The sequence below is a fragment of the Orcinus orca genome, chromosome 12 (genome assembly GCF_937001465.1).
Source record: "Orcinus orca chromosome 12, mOrcOrc1.1, whole genome shotgun sequence".
NCBI lineage: Eukaryota > Metazoa > Chordata > Mammalia > Artiodactyla > Delphinidae > Orcinus > Orcinus orca.
Window position 1 is genome coordinate 74188886 of NC_064570.1, and position 19819 is coordinate 74208704.

The following is a 19819-nucleotide window of genomic DNA, read 5'->3' on the forward strand; positions in this document are numbered from 1 at the left end:
AGACCAAAATAAAAAACATCACGATTTCGGGTTTTTAAATTAGTCACCTGTTCAACAGTTTCACAAACATAACTTCTAAAAGAAAATTAACATATGAAATACAAAAGCATGCTAAAATAGGTAGATATATGTGTTCCAGACTTTCAATAACTTTTTAGTACAGCTCTTTTACTCTAAATTTTGAAGCCTGTTATATTTTCCTCAAAGGGACTACAAGTAGAGGGAAGGTACATAGCATTGTTTAACAAAACAGGATCTAATATCCTCTCCCATTAGGGCTACTATCACTAGCATTGAACTTTTATAATCTAAGTAAGTACTCTGTGCTTCAGAAAACTAGTCTTTCTTTAATCAGTAAAATCATTCCCTACTTTTATGTTTGGAGGGAAAATGACCAAATACTAATTATTTAGCAAAATTTGAAATGGCAAATACCTATCTAGTGTTCTTTCTCCCTTGTAAAAGACATAGAGCTTGTAGAATTTATCTCATACAAATCCCAAAGCAATAATGAACATCCTCTACAGTAGAGATTGGCTGAATCTGGCCTGCTGCTTGTTTTTGTAAATAAACTTATATTGGAACACAGCAATGTCTATTTGCCTACATCTTGTCTGTGACTGTTTTCATGAGATAATGACAGAGTTCAAGAGTTGCAGCAGTGACCATCTGGCCTGCAAAGCTTACTAGGCTTTTGCAGAAAAAGCTTGCCAACTCCTGCAAACCACATTTTGCTTGAACGCTATTAGTGAGCACTCACTACCTCTACTTCAATTTGGGGACAGCTTTAGCTGTTAGCAAGTATTCACAGATATTTAGGTTAAATCAGCTTCTATATTATAATTTCAACCCACTGGGTCCACATTATGCTCTGGAGATCCACAGTGGATAAATCTATACTATTTTCTGCATTTCAATCCTTTGAGTTTTTGAAGATAGCTAGCATGGCCACTGTATCTCTTTTCCTGGGTAAATTTTCCCCTTCCTTTAAGACTTTCTCATTTATATATCTGGATTAGTGGTCAGGATGGTATTAAGAATCTGTGATAGTAAGATTATTAAGCAAGGTAAGTGGAATGGTTGTACTCATAGACCGGGATGTTTGCATTTGAGATTTTGGAGATCAGAATTGAGAATATAGGAATGGGTAGCTAAGGTGACATTAAGAAAATGGGCATGAGGGAGGAAGAAGTTATGAATCTGGAGGCCAGGTGTAGGACTAGCGATACACAGGGGTGAGAAGCTAACAAAACGTGATGATAGATGTTGGGTTGAAGCTGAAAGAAGTGATCCAGAGCCTAATGTTTTCAAAGAATGATGGGGAGTCACTAGGATGTTCAGAGATGATGGCAACGAGCAAGACAGGAGAGCATATCCAGAAGGCAGGCGCCTCAAAAGGACAGGGTTTTGGCAAGAGAAGAAATGGTCTGGACATAGCTTCGGGGAGCTTGTAGGTAAGTGAGATGGGAGACAAAAACAGCCTCCACTTGAGGGCTGCTGCAGAAGTAGCAACCTCAAGAAACTGGCTAGTTTTTTCTTCTTTACCTAGGTGTACTGTTCAGTGGTTTTTAATATATTCACAAGAGTAGGCAATCATCACCACTATTTAATTACAGAACGTTTTCATCATCCTAAGAAGAAGCTCTGTATTAGCAGTCACTCTCATTCCCCACTCCTCCTGGGCTCTGGCAACCACTAATTTACTTTCTGTCTCTATGGATTTGCCTACTCTAGACATTTCTTATAAAAGGGATCACAAAATATATGGCCTTTTGTGACAGGCTTCCATCATTTAGCATGTTCTCAAGGTTCATCCATGCTATAGCATTTATCAGTACTTCATTACTTTTATTATTGAATAAAAAAATGAAATAATAAAATCAGAGTAACACATTTGCTTATTGACTCACCAGGTGATAGATATTTGGGTTATTTCTACTTTTTTACAATTATGAATAATGCTGCCATGAACATTCATGTACAAGTTTTTGTGTGGATATATATTTTCAATTCCCTTGAGTATATACCTAGCAGTAGAATTGCTGGATCATATGGTAACTGTATGTAACCTTTTGAGGAACTACCATACCATTTTTTTTTTTAAATTCAGGACATTCTAATTTCAAATTAAGCACAATTAGTAATTATGATAGGTGCTTTACTTTTTAATATCTTCCCCCCAAAATTCTTAGGAATTAAATATGTTATAATGAGCACTATAATTGATACGATCATAAAAAAATGCATGAATAAACATAAAATAACTAAGCGTACAAAGCAATTTTTATGAATAGCGAAACAATGCAAGTTGGTGGTTAATGAAGCAGCATATAGATACAAACCTGGAGGGCAACTAGCAGGCAGAGGAAAACTAGACCTCACGTGCAACCAGGAGTAAAAGGCAGAAAATTACTAGTAGGAAATCTCTTTTAAGAAGGCACATTTAGATTTTTTTCTTAAGTGTAAATTTTCTCAACTAGCACCTCATAATAACTCTGGTAAGGTGATCACCATTTATTTAGGTCTCAGAATGGTCCTCTTCTGCCTTGACCCAAGAAGAAGCAGTGGAGGTAAGTTATACTGCTACACCATACCATTTCAAGTGACTGCACCCTTCTACATTCTCACCAGCAGTGTATGAGGGTTCATTTATCCACATCTTCATCAACACTTATTACTGTCTCTTTTTAATTATAGCCACCTTGGTGTGTATGAAATGGTGTCTCATTGCAGTTTTGATTTGCATTTCCCTAATGACAGATAAATAGTTTTAAGTCCCTTTACCATTCTACCGGTTTACAAGTTTTAAAAAGAAAAAAAGAGGAAATGCTGTTTGTCCAAGGTTCAACCTGTCAGGATTCTTCTCATCTAACAATTGTTACCTACTCCATTACTTAGATCAACAGTACTCAAAGAGTGATCTAGAAATAGCAGAAAGAGAGGGGTTCCCAAGATCTTTTCCTGGAGTCTGAGAGGTTAAAACTATTTTCATAATCATACTAGGACATTATTTGCCTTTTTCACTTTCATTCTTTCATGAATGTAAACTAGAGTTTTCCCAAGGCTAGAAGGCATGTGATAGTGAAATAGATTGAATGCAAAAGTAGACACAAGAAATCCAGTCTTCTGTTAAGCCAACCATTATAGAAATTGTAAAAATTGTAAAACAATATCACTCTCTTCACTGTAATTATTTTGTTTTGAAAAATACTTATTTTTCAGAAGGAACATAGCTCAACATAATAAATCCATGTATGACAAGCCCACAGCGGACATCATACTCAACGGTGAAAGCTTTCCTCTAAAATCAGGAACAAGACAAGGATGCCCACTCTTCACACTGTTACTTAACATGGTATTGGAAGTCCTAGCCACAGGAATTAGACAAGGAACAGAAATAAAAGGTATCCAAATTGAAAAGGAAGAGGTAAAACTGTTACTATTTGCAGACATGATATTATATACAGAAAGCCCTAAAGACTCCACCAAAAACACCTGTTAGAAACAATCCCATTAAAAACAATAAAATACCTAGGAACAAATTTAACCAAGTAAGTGAAACACTTGTATACTGAAAACTATAAGACACCAATGAAAGAAACTGAAGACACAAATAAATGGAAAGATATTCTGTGTTAATGGATTGGAAGAATATTGTTAAAATGACCATAACTACCCAAAGCAATCTACAGATTCAATGCAATCCCTATCAAAATTCCAATAGCATTTCTCACAGAAATAGAACAACCCTAAAATTCATATGGAACCACAAAAGATCATGAATAGACAAAGCAGCCTTGAGAAAGAAGAACAAAGCTGGAGGCATCATGCTGTCTGATTTCAAACCACATCACAAAGCTATAGTATTCAAGACAGTATGACACTGTCATAAAAACAGACACACAGATCAATGGTGTTGGGAAAACTGGACAGCCACATGCAAAAGAATGAAACTGGACTACTTTCTCATACCATACACAAAAATTAACTCAAAATGAGTTAAAGACCTGAATATAAGACCTTAAAATATAAAAATTCTAGAAGAAAACATAGGTGGTAAGCTCCTTAACACAGGTCTTAGCAATGAATTTTTAGATCTGACACCTAAAGTAAAGACAAAAGCAAAAATAAACAAGTAGGACTACATCAAACTAAAAAGCTTCTGCACAGCAAAGGAAACCATCAACAGAATGAAAAGACAATCCATGGAATGGGAAAAAATATTTGCAAACCACATATCCAATAAGAGGTTAATATCCAAAATACACAAGGAGGGGCTTCCCTGGTAGCACAGTGGTTAAGAATCCACCTGCCAATGCAGGGCACATGGGTTCGACCCCTGGCCCAGGAAGATCCCACATGCCATGGAACAACTAAGCCCACGCGTCACAACTACTGAGCTGCACTCTAGAGCCTGTGTGCTACAACTACTGAGGCCCATGCGCCTAGAGCCCGTGCTCCGCGACAAGAGAAGCCACTGCAATAAGAAGCCCACACACAGCAACAAAGAGTAGCCCCTGCTCGCCGCAAACTAGAGAAAAGCCTGTGCACAGCAACAAAGACCCAACACAGCCAAAAAAAAAAAAAAAAACCACAGGGAACTCATTACAACTCAATACCAAAAATCAAATAACCAACTTATAAATGGACAGTGGAGGTGATTAGATATTTTTCCATAGAAGACATACAGATAAATAGCCAAAAGATATATGAAAAGATGCTCAACATCACTAATCATTAGGGAAATGCAAATCAAAATCACAATGAGATATCACCTCACACCTGTCAGAGTGCCTATTATCAAAAAGAGAAGAAATAAGAAGTGTTGACAAGGATGTGGAGAAAATGGAAGTCTTGTGCAGTGTTGGTGAAAATGTAAATAGAACTACCATATGACCTAGCAATTCTACTTCTGGGTATTTATCCAAAGAAAAGGAAAACACTAACTTGGAAAGATATCTGTACCCTCATGTTCATAGCATCATTATTTACAATAGCCAAGAAATGGAAACAACCTAAATATGCATTGATGGCCGAATGGATAAAGAAAATGCAATACATAAATACAACGGAATATTATTCAGCCATAAAAAGGTATGAAATCTTGCCATTTGTGACAACACCAATGGACCCTGAGGGCATTACACTAAGTGAAATAGCTAGAGAAAAACGAATACTGCATAGTATCACTTACATGTAAAATCTTACATGGGGAAAAAAAAAACCCAACAACAACAAAACACCAAGCTCACAGCTAGTTTGGTGCTTGCTGGGGGTGGGGATGGGTGGGTGGGAGCGGGGCTGGGTGAAGAGGATCAAAAGGTACAAACTTCTAGTTACAAGATAAATAAATCATGGGGATGTAATGAAAAACGTGGTGACAATAGTTAATAATACTGAATGGCATATTTGAAAGTTGCTAAGTGAGTAGACCTTAAAAATTCTCATCACAAGAAAAAAAATTTGTAGCTATGTATGGTAAAGAATATTAACTAGACTTGTTGTGGTGATCATTTTGCAATAGAGTTGATCTTTGAACAACTGGGAGATTAGGGGCACCAACCTCCCATGAAGTCAAAAATCCACATATAAGTTTACAGTTGGCGCTATGTATCCACAGTTCCACATTCTCGGAATCAACCAACCAAATATCATGTAGTACTATAGTACATATTTATTGAAAAAAATCCATGCATAAGTGGACCCACACAGTTCTAACCCATGTTGTACAAGGGTCAACTGTATATACAAATATACAAATATCGAATCATTATGTTGTACACCTAAAACTAATATAATGTTGTATATCAATTATATCTCAATAAAACAAAATACTTATTTTTAAGTGTATCTACATTCACATGTAAAAAATTTATTCTTGTTATTTTTAATAAATTAGTAAATATTTAAAAAATGTATTGGCTTTACTTTCTAATATAGCAAATACAGATAAACATAGCCTACGTAAACCAAAGCTCTTTTTTTCCCCATTTTTGGCCACGTCGTGCAGCTTGTGGGATCTTAGTTCCCCGACCAGGGATTGAACCTGGGCCCTTGGCAGTGAAAGTACGGACTCCTAACAACTGGACTGCCAGGGAATTCCCCCAAAGCTCTTTAGGAACCTCGATAATTAAGAGTATAAAAGAAGGCACCAAGACCAAAATATTTGAGAACTGCTGAGTTAGAATACAACCGAAAAGTAATAATGACAAGAGTATGGCCATGGACTACATACAGGTATGGCTCTCTACCAGATCCTTGCTTCTGAAATGGAGCCCAGCCAGTGGGAATGATCATTCAACCTATTATGAATTCACATTATCTAGTCTATATTTTTCTATTTTATCCATGAGGACGACAATAGGAAATTGTCAAATGCTTGGTACAGCATTGCACTGGTTCAGCCATCTGCATACTGTTTTCTGTAAAAGGTAAGATAGTAAACATTTTCAGCTTTGCAGGCCAGGTGGTCTCTGCTGCAGTTACTCAGCTCTGCTGTTACAGTTCAAAAGCAAGCACAGACAGTAAGTAAATAAACGGGTATGGCTGTGTTTCAATAAAATGTTGTTTACAGACAGGCTGGGAACTAGATTTGGCTCCTAGGCTGTAGTTTGCTGACCCCTGCCTCAGTCTACCAGCATCCAAAAATACTATTGAAAACAGAAAAGAATTCAGCTTGACATATATTCTTACTAAACTAAACCTTTATTACTGATCATTGTTTTGTGAATTAAAAGCAAAAAAACAAAAAACCACACACTTGAGCAAACTGCTCCACTAAATATGGTACACAAGAATTTAATAAAAGAAGAAAACATTTAACATGATCATCACATTATGAACAATAGCAATGCTACACTTGAAAAGGAAAGTTACCTCTGTATCAACTTTTGAGATTACCTCTGAAATTTGCCACTGATTTGAAGATGCAGCAGGATTCTGGTTTACACATTCTGACTTTCTCTTAGATGGCCATTGTTTCTGGTTACTTTCTGGAACCTTTGGTTCTTGATGTTCTTTAGTTTCTGAAATTGTATTTGTTGCTATTGTCATTAAAAGGCAAGAATATTTGATAATAACAAAATAAACCTAAATGATAGAACGTGTTAAAAAACTGCATTAGCATTTTGCTCTTAAAAAAACAAAGAAACTAAAAACTTTAAGCCAGCTGCTGACAATTTGCTTTTAGCAAGTTAATTTTTCAAAGCTGCAACAGCCATCTTCCTAGGTTGTTACCTAGAGCTTTACCAAAGACCATTCTGAATTTAAATGCTTCTGGTCTTTACCAGAAAACAAGGAAATAAATAAGTAAAAATTTAAAAACATGTATGTCTTACTAATAAAGAGAAGCTAGTTCACCACTTTTCATAGACCTCTAGCTTTTTAACAAAATTTTTACGTTAAACTAGCCTGTAATTTACTTTCTTAAGCGTCTGAACAAAAGAGCCTCAACAATAACATTGACTATTTTATGAATGTCAATATTCTGTCCTTATCATAACAGATGCAAAAATTCTAAACAAAATATTTGCAACTGATATACAAAATATATAATAAATTCTGACCAAGTTGTGTTTATTCCTAAATGCAAAGTTGCTTAACACTTGAAAGTTAATTCAATTTGCCATAATAATAGAGGAGAATAGTCTGTGGTCAACTCCAAAAATGCGGAAAAGGCATTTCATAAAATTCAATACCCAGTCACAAAAAAACTTTTAGTCTAGCTATAAAGCAAAACTCACTCTGTTTTGATATTTGATAAAGAATAGCTGTAAGACTCTAAGGCAATTATCATGTGAGGGTAAAATAATGAAATGGCTCTCTAAAATAAGGAGTGAACAAAAACGCCACCTATCATTCCTTCTATTCACCATTATGCTAGAGGTTATAAGTGCAATACAGCAAAGAAAAGAAAGTTAAAGGACTGGAAGGCAAAAAATGTTATATTATTTTCAAACAACATGAAAGAATTTATAGGAAAATATTAGAATTATTCAGTGACTTTAGCAATGTCACTGTAAATATGATAAATAGCTAAAAATCAGTTGTATTTTTACATATCAGTAACAAAGTAGAGGATAAGTATTTTTTTTAAAAAAGATCCCATTCATTATCATATCAAAAAAAATCAGATCTTTAAGTACATCTCTAGCAAAAGATAAGCAAAATCTCTACACAGAAAAGTATTTCTTCAATAATCTTTTAAAGATTACTTAAATGAATGAAGGGATATGCCAGGTTAGTGGACTAGAAAATTCATCTGTTAAGATGTCAACCTGTCCCACTAGATCTCAATCAAAATCCCATTTAAAAAAAAAAAATGGGGCTTCCCTGGTGGTGCAGTGGTTGAGAGTCCGCCTGCCGATGCAGGGGACGCGGGTTCGTGCCCCGGTCCGGGAAGATCCCACATGCCGCGGAGCGGCTGGGCCCGTGAGCCATGGCCGCTGAGCCTGCGCGTCCGGAGCCTGTGCTCCGCAACGGGAGAGGCCACAACAGTGAGAGGCCCGCGTACCGGAAAAAAAAAAAAAAGGAAATCTGACAGATTCTAATATTTATATGGAAATCCAAAAGGCTTAGAATAACTAAAATAGCTTTAACAAAGAACAAAGGTGGAATTTACACTGACAGATATGAAGACTTAACTGCAGTAATTATGTCAGTATTAGCACAAAGACACAAAGGACTATGGAACAGAGAAGAATTCAAGACCAGACATCAAACACAGACTCATCTAATTTATAACAAATCACTGAGGGGAAAAAGGGTCTTTTCAATAAATGCTTCTGGATCTACTGGATATCCACATGGGGAGAAAAGAATGAATCCAGACACTTGATCTTAGCTATACACAAATATTAAATTCAAGTAGAATATAACTCTAAATGTGAAACGTAAAATGATGTCTTCTGCAATATATGGAAAGGGCTTCTTCCCTGGTGGCTCAGTGGTTAGGAATCCGCCTGCTCAACGCAGGGGACATGGGTTCGAGCCCTGGTCCGGGAAGATCACACGTGCCACGGAGCAACTAAGCCCGTGTGCCTCAACTACTGAGCCTGTGCTCTAGAGCCCACGAGCCACAACTATGGAGCCCGTGCGCCACAATACTAAAGCCCGCACGCCTAGAGCCCAAACTCTGCAACAAGAGAAGCCACCGCAATGAGAAGCCCGCACTGCAACGGAGAGCAGCTCCCACTCGCCGCAACTAGAGAAAGCCCGCCCGCAGCAACGAAGACGCAACGCAGCCAAAAATAAATAAATAAATTTATAAAAAAATAAATTAAATAAAATATATGAAAATATCTTTATGATCTTGGAGGAGGAAAAGATTTGTTTAAAGTCACAGAATACACTCACCACAAAGGAAAAGACTGATAAATTAAAATGCATGATAATTAACAATTTCATCAAGTCTTCACCACATAATAGGAGAAGTTACTTGTAAAATATATACCCAACAAAGGAGCTGTATCTAGATCATATTAATGTCTCCTAACATCAATGCGAGAAAGAAAGGAAACCCAATGGAAAAACTGGGGAGGCTTGAACAAGTACTTCACAAGAGGATACCAATATGGCCGATAAACACAAAAAGGCCTTCAGCATCGTTAGACATCAGGGAAATGCGAATTAAAACCACAGCGAGATATCACTTAGCAGAATCAGAATGTTTTTTTTTGTTTGTTTGTTTGTTTGTTTTTGCGGTAGGCGGGCCTCTCACTGCTGTGGCCTCTCCCGTTGCGGAGCACAGGCTCCGGACGGACGCAGGCTCAGCGGCCATGGCTCACGGGCCCAGCCACTCCGCGGCACGTGGGATCCTCCCGGACCGGGGCACGAACCCGTGTCCCCTGCATCGGCAGGCGGACTCTCAACCACTGCGCCACCAGGGAAGCCCCAGAATGTTTAACATTAAAAACCAACAATAAAAACTATTGAGAAGAATGTGGAGCAAGAGTAACATAAGTGCTGGTGAAACACAACACTTTGGAAAACCGTCCAGCACTATCGACGAGACGAATATATACAACGTCCTGTGACCCCACAGCCCCACTCGGAATACACTTGACGGAAATGTGTGTGAAAGAAATGAAAGCATTAAATTAGGTGCCAGGTCAGTACTATAAACAAGAATTTTTGGTAAAGATGATTTTTCAATCATATCCGTTTGTAATAGGTGCCATGAAAATACAGAATATGAGTTTCCCCCAATTACTAGCAAGAGGAATCTATAGTTGGCCCTCCATACCCGCAGCTTCCACAGGGCTGACTATACCACATCAATTTACAGAAGGGACTTGAGCAACCGCGGATTTGGGCAGCCGAGGGGGATCCTGGAAACAATGCCCTGCTGATCCGAAGGGACGCTGATGTTCCCAATCAAAATAATGGCCGTCCAGTTTGCAGGGATGGAGGGCTTTCCTGTGACATGGGACTTTCCGGGCTAAAACCAGAAAAGTCCCAGTGTTCCTCTTCAGTCCAATCAAAAGAAAACATTACACCCAATCTGGCAAACTTTGTTTGGACAATGGTCATCCAATTCATGATCCCATTCAAAAACCTCTGATGGTGCTCTGACATCTAAACAAATAAAAAATTTAAGCCTGACATTCTAAGTCTAACTAGTCTTATCTCCCACTTCTATACTACCTGTGTTACAGTTTTCAGCATAATTGACCATCTTTGTTCCTAGAATATTTTATTCTTTTGCTTATGTTACTCCCTCCATCTGAAATACTCTATCACTGCCATTTCTTCCTATTTAAATGCTAACAATGCTTCACATTTCTTCTCCTCCACAAACTATTTCCTTATTTCCCCTAAACCAAATTAGTTCCTCAGATTTCTCCTTGCACTGAATCCTCATAGCATTTTATTGATGTGGTTCTCATGATACTCTATATTCTACCCAGCATTATATTTATCAGCAGATGTCCCACACTGCTTGGCAATCTCCTTGGGACCCTGTCTCATTCATGTATATATCCTTAGAACATGCACCATAGTACTCATATATTGGAAAAGCAAATGTTTGACAAAAGAGGAAAGGGAGAATTATCATAGAAAGACAGCCTCTGCGTCCTTTCCAGAAAGTATTTATCAGGCCAACTGAGAACAATAACTCCGTGCCACGGTATTTTCCCTCCAACCTTCCTTTAATGCACCTTTTAGGCAAATAAACTTTCTTTGCTATAGAATTGAATACTTTTCATACAATCTATAAAATTTAACTGAAATACAAGATAAAGGGACACAGTCATAGTCTTACATGGCAATTGTTAGGTGGCCGGTCAACTTTCACAAGTACAAAGTGATTCTCTTAATTAAAGAAGTAGTCTGTTTTGTCACTCTTACCTTCTAATTTTGTTAGAAGGCTTGATTCACTTTTATTCTTCAGGGTTACTGAATCAGTAATAAGTTCAGAACTCTTCTCATCTGACATCTGAGGTTCCTTGGAACGAATATTTTTAACAGACTACATAAAAAGAATAAGATTTGATTTGATTTTATATAAAGTCTCATCAACTGAAGTAGTACTAATCTGTCTTAGTGTTCAGTATACTAAAGTCTCGCCTATATGAAAAGACTGCTAGGAAGATTATCTATTATACTTGCACGTGGACTCACAAACTGCCAGGAAGATAACTTCTTGAATTACTGAGTAGAGCAACGGGAATGGCCACAACCATAAAACTGGCCAATTTACTTTCAATAGACATATTAATCAAATGGTAAAATTTAGTCACTTAAAAAGCGAGGTTGGAAAATTTGAATCTAACATAAAACACACTTCATTATTTTGTTACTGTGATCATATTTTATCACCAAAAATAACAGCACTGGTCAAAATTAAGATTTGCATAAGTCTAAGACAGTATTATTCTAAATCCAGAAAATAAACTTTTGACACAACTATGCACTATTCTCTAAGATAGCTGTAAACTAGTTAAACTCATTATTTAAAAGCGAAGACCATGAAAGAGAGAGACAAATTACAAGGAATCGAAAATCAAAAAGACCTACATTGTGATGCCAGGGGTTTAACTCAACTATAGTAACAATAGTATAACCCCTAAAAATCAGTGCACCAGGGATTAAAGCTGTTTCCTGTCTTTGAAGTTCACACATCTGCCATATCAGGACGCCAGGATTATCTAGGCCCTCACCTCTGCCCCATCACAAAGCCACTCCCTCATTTTTGTCTAAGATGCCCTGCCAGGTCATATGATTAAACACACCAAGAAACAAAAGCTGGGGGGCATGGCTCACCCCGCTATTCCCAAATCCAGGCCAACTAACCTGCTAAAACACTATATAATAATTGCTAATTCAGAGTTACCCCAGAAGATCGCTGATCATTGCCCTACCACCTCAACTGAGGAGAAACAGTTTAGGACTTATGTGCCACTTCCCGTCAGTGGTCCGGCATATCTTGGGGCTTCAGGAGCACTGCTGGAGATACATAAATCATGGACTCCTTTCCCGGAAAAAGCTCCATGGACCCTGGGCCAGGAACCCTTGCTTCATGGAAAGATTTAAAAATGGACATACCGTTAAATGTCTCAAGTCACTGGAATCATTTCCACTTGATTTAGATCCAGAAACGACTGTATCTCGGCATTCTGATCCAGAGATCTGTCTGTTACCCATGAAACAAAACAACTGTAATGTTTAACCTGAAATCAATCATTTCAACGAATTATTTTTTCAATTTTAAAGTTGACTTTTTAACAATATGTACACCTTTTAATTGGAAAAATCACTTGGAAAGATTTTTTTAAATAAATGTATGTATGTATGTATGTATGTATGTATTTTTGGCTGTGTTGGGTCTTCGTTGCTGCGTGCAGACTTTCTCTAGTTGCGGCGAGCGGGGGCTACCCTTCACTGTGGTGCATGGGCTTCTCATTGCGGTGGCTTCTCTTTGTTGCAGAGCACGGGCTCTAGGCATGCAGTCTTCAGTAGTTGTGGCACACGGGCTCAGTAGCTGTGGCACACGGGCTTAGTTGCTCCGCGGCATGTGGGATCTTCCCGGACCAGGGCTCAAACCCGTGTCCCCTGCACTGGCGGGAGGATTCTTAACCACTGCGCCATCAGGGAAGTCCCCTGGAAAGATATTTTTAAAAATAACAAGATTCCAGTATAAACGTGACTAAAGTGCTGGGCAGTGATAAAAGTGAGAGAGATGAGTAGTAAGTAGGTGATTGCCTACCCTGTTATGTAATAAGTAACAGCTGGAGTCAAGGTATGAATGTGGGAAAGGACAAGGAAACAGCAGTATGTAGATCAAACTACACTTCAGGTTGCAAATAGCTTAAGGATAAGAACTAGGGTGTAGGCCCTCCTATGGGAGACTGCCTAGCTCACAATCTATCAAAACAAGCACCAAGAAAATGGCTGGCTTGTTTATTTTTTTGAGTGGGAGAAAATCTCCTAAGCTAGCACTTGAAATGGAGATGACAAGAAAATAGCCATAAGATTTTGGAGCTTAACCTTGACATTCAAAATGCTCTTTAATATCAATGTTCAGTCAAGCCCTAAGTATAATAAGAATTTGAGTATAGAAGACACCAGCTAAAAACAAACGGTTATATTTCTAAAGTTTACCAAAATGATTTTCTAGCATCCAAGGAGCCTTTCCCATTAGAAATAATGTAATGAATAGTGGTTATAGTTAAAAATAGAGTAGAGGGGCTTCCCTGGTGGCGCAGTGGTTGAGAGTCCGCCTGCAGATGCAGGGGACACAGGTTCGTGCCCCGGTCCGGGAAGATCCCACATGCCGCAGAGCGGCAAGGCCCGTGAGCCATGGCTGCTGAGCCTGTGCGTCCGGAGCCTGTACTCCGCAACGGGAGAGGCCACAGCAGTGAGAGGCCCGCGTACCAAAAAAAAAAAAAAAAAATAGAGTAGAAAAATGAGGTCCCTTAGCTAAGCTGGAATACGAGATTCTCAGTTTTCAAGTTGAAGGAAGGAGAACACATTAGATGTAGTGAACAATACTTCATCTCTACCTACCCTGCCCCAATTCTTGAAGCCCTAGGCTCAGAAGCAAATGAGTGGGGACTTCCCTGGTGGGCCAGCGGTTAAGACTCCCTCCCAATGCAAGGGTTCAGTCCCTGGTCAGGGAACTAAGATCCCACATACTGTAACTAAGCCTGCATGCCACAACTACTGAGCCCATGCGCTGCAACTAGGGAAGCCTGCATGCCGCAATGAAGACCCAGCACAGCCAAAATAAATAAATTTTAAAAAAATGAAGAAGGGCTATGCTGACTGTAAAGTGAGGTGCACATGTAAAAAAAAGAAGGAGCAAGTGAGTGAATCATCTCTCCCACTGATAGCTGCCCCTTTCCTTGAACTAGATGCAAAAGAAATTGTTCCCAGACCTCCCTTCACCCCTATGGAGACTTCCATACCCACTAAAAAGAGTCTTACCAGAGAGGCTACCATAAGGGAGAAATGTTCAAACATCAGGAGTTTTTACCCCAGGGCTGTTTGCATAGTCTTTTTAAGCTTCGTGTTGACTTAATCTTTTTTCCTCTGTGTTTCCTAATTCTTTAATAGTTCTTTTAATGAATATTTTAATGAGTGCAAAAGCAAAATAAAGTCATATCTCCCACTCATACTAAATAAAAATGTAATCATAATTACTTTCACATAGTAAAAGACTTTAAGATCATTCTGCCTCAATCTTCAAGTTTTGAAACCAAATTAAAAAATTAAAACTCAAACATACCTTTTAGTAAAAGGTGGTGCAACTGAAGCATCTGTCTTCTCATGGTAATCCGGGCTACTTAGAAGGTTAACTGGGACTCTTCCGAACGGGCATGACTAAAAATGTTTTGAAAGATTAAGTAACTAACTAGGAAATAAGTATAGACCTCACCACTACCATTTTAATCAGAGTTAAAAATAACTTACTCGTTTAGCTTTGTTTGTCTGTTTCAAAGGATTTCGATGGCCTATCTCTGCATCTTGAGGGGGTATGTTCTCCCTAAACAGAAAGAAAATACTCCTGATTTTTAAAAGAATAATATTGACACATGCATTATCATCAACTGTTAAACACTGTTATTGTAACATGAAAATATATATGCAGATGTATAAATAATATAAATGTAGGACGAGCATTTAAAAAATGGATTCAGTTTCCTTACCCATACAAAAACCTGGCTTTAGTCTGTGCTCTGGAATCACAACTGATGTTCCTATTCGGTAAATGTCCAAGTGTACTGGGGAACGGTTCTTGCACATTTGATACTGTAGATGCTGTAAACATTTGAAACTGTAATTAAATTTATAAGGACATAAGAAATACACAAAAAAGTAATCTCATAAATAAGAATGTTTTAAAAGTCAATTCATAGTAAATATTTGTCCCCAAATAAGATATGCAGACATGAAGATGTTATGAAGATAATTCTCTAACTATACTTCAAAACTATTCCATAATTATATAACTGTTTTCTCAAGAGTAAAGACACATTCCTTATTTCTAATAGCAAAAAGTCATTCTCTCGCCTAGATCAAGTTTTTCTGTTTGTTTGTTTTTAACTGAAGTATAGTTGATTTACAATGCTGTAATAGTTTCTGGTGTACAGCAAAGTAATTTATATATATATATTCTTTTTCATATTCTTTTCCATTATTGTTTATTACAGGATATTGAATACAGTTCCCTGTACTATACAGTGGGACCTTATTGTTTTAGATCAAGCTGTTTTTAACATGTTACCAATTAGAGTTTGATTAGGGAAAAAAAAATTCCAACAAGAAAGTAATGACTTTGTTACTTCTAAAAGTCTCACCTCCTTTACTTCTAAAACTTAATCTTAGATTTTGATCATTCTAAATAAATGATATTTTTCTATAAAATATTATCCTGAATCCTTTTTTGCAGGACAAAACACCACAGAAAAGTATTAGCACACACTAACGTATTTACCTGATAAACTCTTCTTTTCTTCCTCTGAAAGCAGCTGCTTTTTTTGAAGGTTTAAATTCCGAATGGCAATTTCCAGCATTTCTAGGGGTACTGCTCCACATTCCACAGCTTTATGAAGAAGTTGCTTACTTTTTTTGAAATTACCTAACAAAGTAAAAAATAATCGTCATTTTAATGCAGCAACCTTTACTCCCCAGAGGCATATTCATCAGGACCTAGGAAAAAAATTTAAAAGTCTTAGGCAAAAATGTTTACTCCAAGGCTCACGCACGTTATTCGTAAAAAAATAAGCAATTTCTCACTTCTGATAACAAGTCATGTCAAACAGTTTACTTGTGTAAGATGTAACTGATGTGATTATGTATTGGTTTATTGCCACGGTCCATTTTCACAAGTAAAAGAAATGTTAGCAAAGCAGTTACAAAATGGGGGCAGCAAAGGTCAACTCAAACAGAAACTTGAGAGAATTTAGTAAAAGGGAAAACTAAGCCTTAGATGTTGCAACAGTCTCAAGAGCATCAATCTGTTACAACACAGCATAATAATTATCATTTATAATAACATTTAGTCATTAAGGTTGACATCTTTTGCTAAAGGGAATTCCCATCAAAAGGATTCATGTGAAAAAATGTAACAATAAAGATTAATCTTCAGCTACCAGACTTAGCTACACTACCCCCAAAATGCAAAATAACTGAGAAACTACCAAAATAACCTTTTGACTACAGATAAATTACCAAACAAATTTTCTTTCAACTGCAAACTTACCCAATACATTTAGTTTAGAATTTCATTTATAAATATTAAATGTATACGTCATGTATGTTATGAAATGTGTTAGCATTTTGGGGAGCCACTAGGCTATACTATGCACTTGGCACTTGGGTGTAAAAATGGTTAAGAGCCTCTAGTTTCTCACAGTTTACAAATTTTAAGAACGTAAACATATTTGATAGAGACTAAGACTACATTTATTCAGAGTACTGAGATTTCATATATTGAGCATTTCAGGATAGCAAAAGAAGAAAGAAAGGCTTGGACAGGAACTAGTAATTAGGGAGCTTACTAAGGTCATAGACCCCTTTGAGAATCTGATAAAAACTATGGAATGTCCTCCACTCCTACAAAAATACACATACACACCAAAAGCACATAGGACTTTGGGGATTTTGCATTGTTCCTGAAAGCCTATTCATCAACCTTGTTCAAAATAATCACAATTTGGACCTTGAGGTTACTACTACATCCCAGTGGTACCAATGAGGTTTATTTCTTATTTACAGATAATATAATTTGAGATTTTCAAAATTTGTATTCTAAAGATATAAGTTTATAGCTGCTGTGGATAGGCCATAACACCTCAAAAATTTAAAAAAGTAGAATGAAGGAGAGATAGATGATCTTAAAGGCCTGGCCATACTCTAACGAGCAGTGAGTCAGTTCTCCTAGGCAGGAAAGGGATGATTTTTTTTTTTTTTAAGTCACCTGATAGTGCACAGGATAGACCAGAGAAGATGATTCAGATAACTAGGACTCAGAAATCATCTGCATAAGTAGAAGTTCAGGATTTGAGTTTATACAGTGCTCTTCTCCAACCTCGGTCTTGGCGAATACTCTCTAAGGAGTTAGCCCTGCTTTGGACACGACTACAAGGATTCTGGCTGAGCCAAAAAGAAAAAATGGTGATAATATGTGTATTACTGGTGGGAAATGGGATCAGGGTTGGAGCAGCAACAAGGCAAATGGAAAAACAGGAAAACGTGGCCAGAGGGCCAGCAGGATAGATTCAAAGGCCCCAGAAAATGAAAGGAGTAAAGGCTAATGGCCAGGCTAAAAGTGTCTGAGGAAGAGACTGCCCTTGTTCTATCTAAAATGTCCAGACTAGGGAGAACCAAGTGAGCAAGAAATAAAAGCTTCTACAGCAGTTTACTTTTTTTAAATTGAACTACCAATTAATGCTACAATTATATTCTGATATATATTTTGGTGCTATGACACCATCGCACAAGATAAACTTATCTAAGCTCTGGTTTAAATATCTTATATCCTCATCCCAGAAATACTCAGTAAAGAAGCCACTTTCCTTTAGATGTTTCCTGAATCTAATAGCACACACGTGATGTTCATGCTTATCTTCCTGGGTTACTCCTCACAAGTGGAAGGGCCAGTATGACAAATATTCTCCACATGTACACTTAGGTAGCATTCTTCCCCCATATTCTCACCTGACGTTTTGCCTCATACTTCTATTTCATACACATGATTTAATATTCGAACGTACGTTACAGTAGGAAGTTATCTTCTACTTAAAATTCGGACTTGACATTTTCAGATTACCTTGTGATAGTTCAAATTGTGCAAAAGATATATGCACGAAAGCAAATTTCTTGCAGTTTGCTCTGGCCATCTGAAAGTAGTCGCGTGCGTCATCTGGCTCTTGAATACTGAAATAAAGATTTCAGAGTCAAGCTTTAAGAAAAAAGACACATTTGCCTAAGTTTGATAACTCCTCATTCTATTTTCCAAAAGACACAGGATATTGTTCTTTTTTCTGTATGTAAAATTAAATAAGTTAATTTTTACAATCTTTTTAGGCAGAGTCTAGAGTATGTAACTTTGTGGAAATATGTACATAGTAAAGATAAAGAAGGTTTACATCACTCACTTGTTAATTAAACAAAAGGATTTCGTCAAAAAATATTAAATTTCTTACAAGTAATTCTGACAACATGTTTTCATTTTACCTTTTGGTGATGTAGTTATGTGTTATGTAATGTAGTTAGCTAAATGCAGTTAAAATGGTAATACTTACGCTTTTAATTCAGCAAATCTCACTTGAATTCTAGCAAAACTCTCATTTTGGCCATATTTATCTGGAGGAAGTGCTTCAATTGCTTGATTGTAACGACCAATCAATTTATTTAAAAGGGCATCATTTAAAGGGACACTGTTTTTCTCTAGTTTGAGCAACAAGTTCAACCAGTCCTCTGGGTTGTTTGCCATCATCATAATTTGGTTAACAGTTCCCGAGTTATCTGAACAGGGGACAAAATATACCACAACAGAGGAAAGACATAAAACAAATGCCAAATTGCACTTTTCTTTCAAATTACAGTTAATCACTGATACTCTCAGTATGAACATACACAAACTCCCTAAAATACTTTTTAAAAACTTTAACAACTCATGTAAATATAAGCAAACTTATTTACTGTATATATATTTTTATGATGGTATACTGTACTACAAAAAGCTATATATTTTGAAGGAAAAAAAAACTTGGAAATAAATGTTTATGAGGAGCTTTAGAAAACCATATGCAGTCTAAGAATATTGTATGCTGCAGCAGCATAATTCTATCTTAGCGTCCTAACGATGCAAAGAAAACCTGAGCCTCTCTCACCACCACCAGTACCAACTTTCTTGGAAAATTCTTCATGCTTATTCATTCAAAATTTAGAAACTTACTGCCCTAGTCCTAACATAACCTTTACAACCTTATTGATCCAACATTATATCCATATTCCTCAAACTTAGTTTCAAACCGATCAAACAAAACCAATTTACAAAAGATAAGCAACTAGTATGGTCATTTTCCTCTCCCTCCAATTTACCCACATTTCTCCAAAATTTTCATGTTGTTAATCTATTTTTAACCTTCTTTAGTGTTACTAGTTGTCCTGTTCAGGATATTTTAGTCATCATTAAACATTATTAAATTTAGAGTTCTCAGAGAAACTATCGTTCCTTCTATTAGTTTCAGTTACCTTCAACAAGGGTTAAATATTTGCTTTTACAAACAAAATTACTGTTTCTGCTTTTTACTAAAAAAAAAAACCAAAAACCAAAAAAACAGATTCATAACTTTGTTTTTACCCTTAA

The 19819-nt window shown here is 37.0% G+C and overlaps 1 protein-coding gene across 6 annotated transcripts in view; it reads right to left on the reverse strand.

Moving 5' to 3' along the window:
• TTK (TTK protein kinase) overlaps nt 1-19819 on the reverse strand; it is a 51559-nt gene that overhangs the window by 23832 nt on the left and 7908 nt on the right. For 4 of the 6 annotated variants that reach the window (XM_049695351.1, XM_049695350.1, XM_004270091.3 and 1 more), the window contains exons 3-11: nt 18750-18972; nt 18275-18381; nt 15938-16081; nt 15150-15261; nt 14914-14986; nt 14729-14823; nt 12547-12634; nt 11350-11470; nt 6877-7025 (exon numbers count right to left, since the gene is read on the reverse strand). In XM_049695351.1, the coding sequence (XP_049551308.1) occupies nt 6877-7025; nt 11350-11470; nt 12547-12634; nt 14729-14823; nt 14914-14986; nt 15150-15261; nt 15938-16081; nt 18275-18381; nt 18750-18972 (1112 nt within the window). The remainder of the gene's footprint in view (nt 1-6876; nt 7026-11349; nt 11471-12546; nt 12635-14728; nt 14824-14913; nt 14987-15149; nt 15262-15937; nt 16082-18274; nt 18382-18749; nt 18973-19819) is intronic. The other 2 variants (XM_049695353.1, XM_049695352.1) reach the window with 1 other exon arrangement.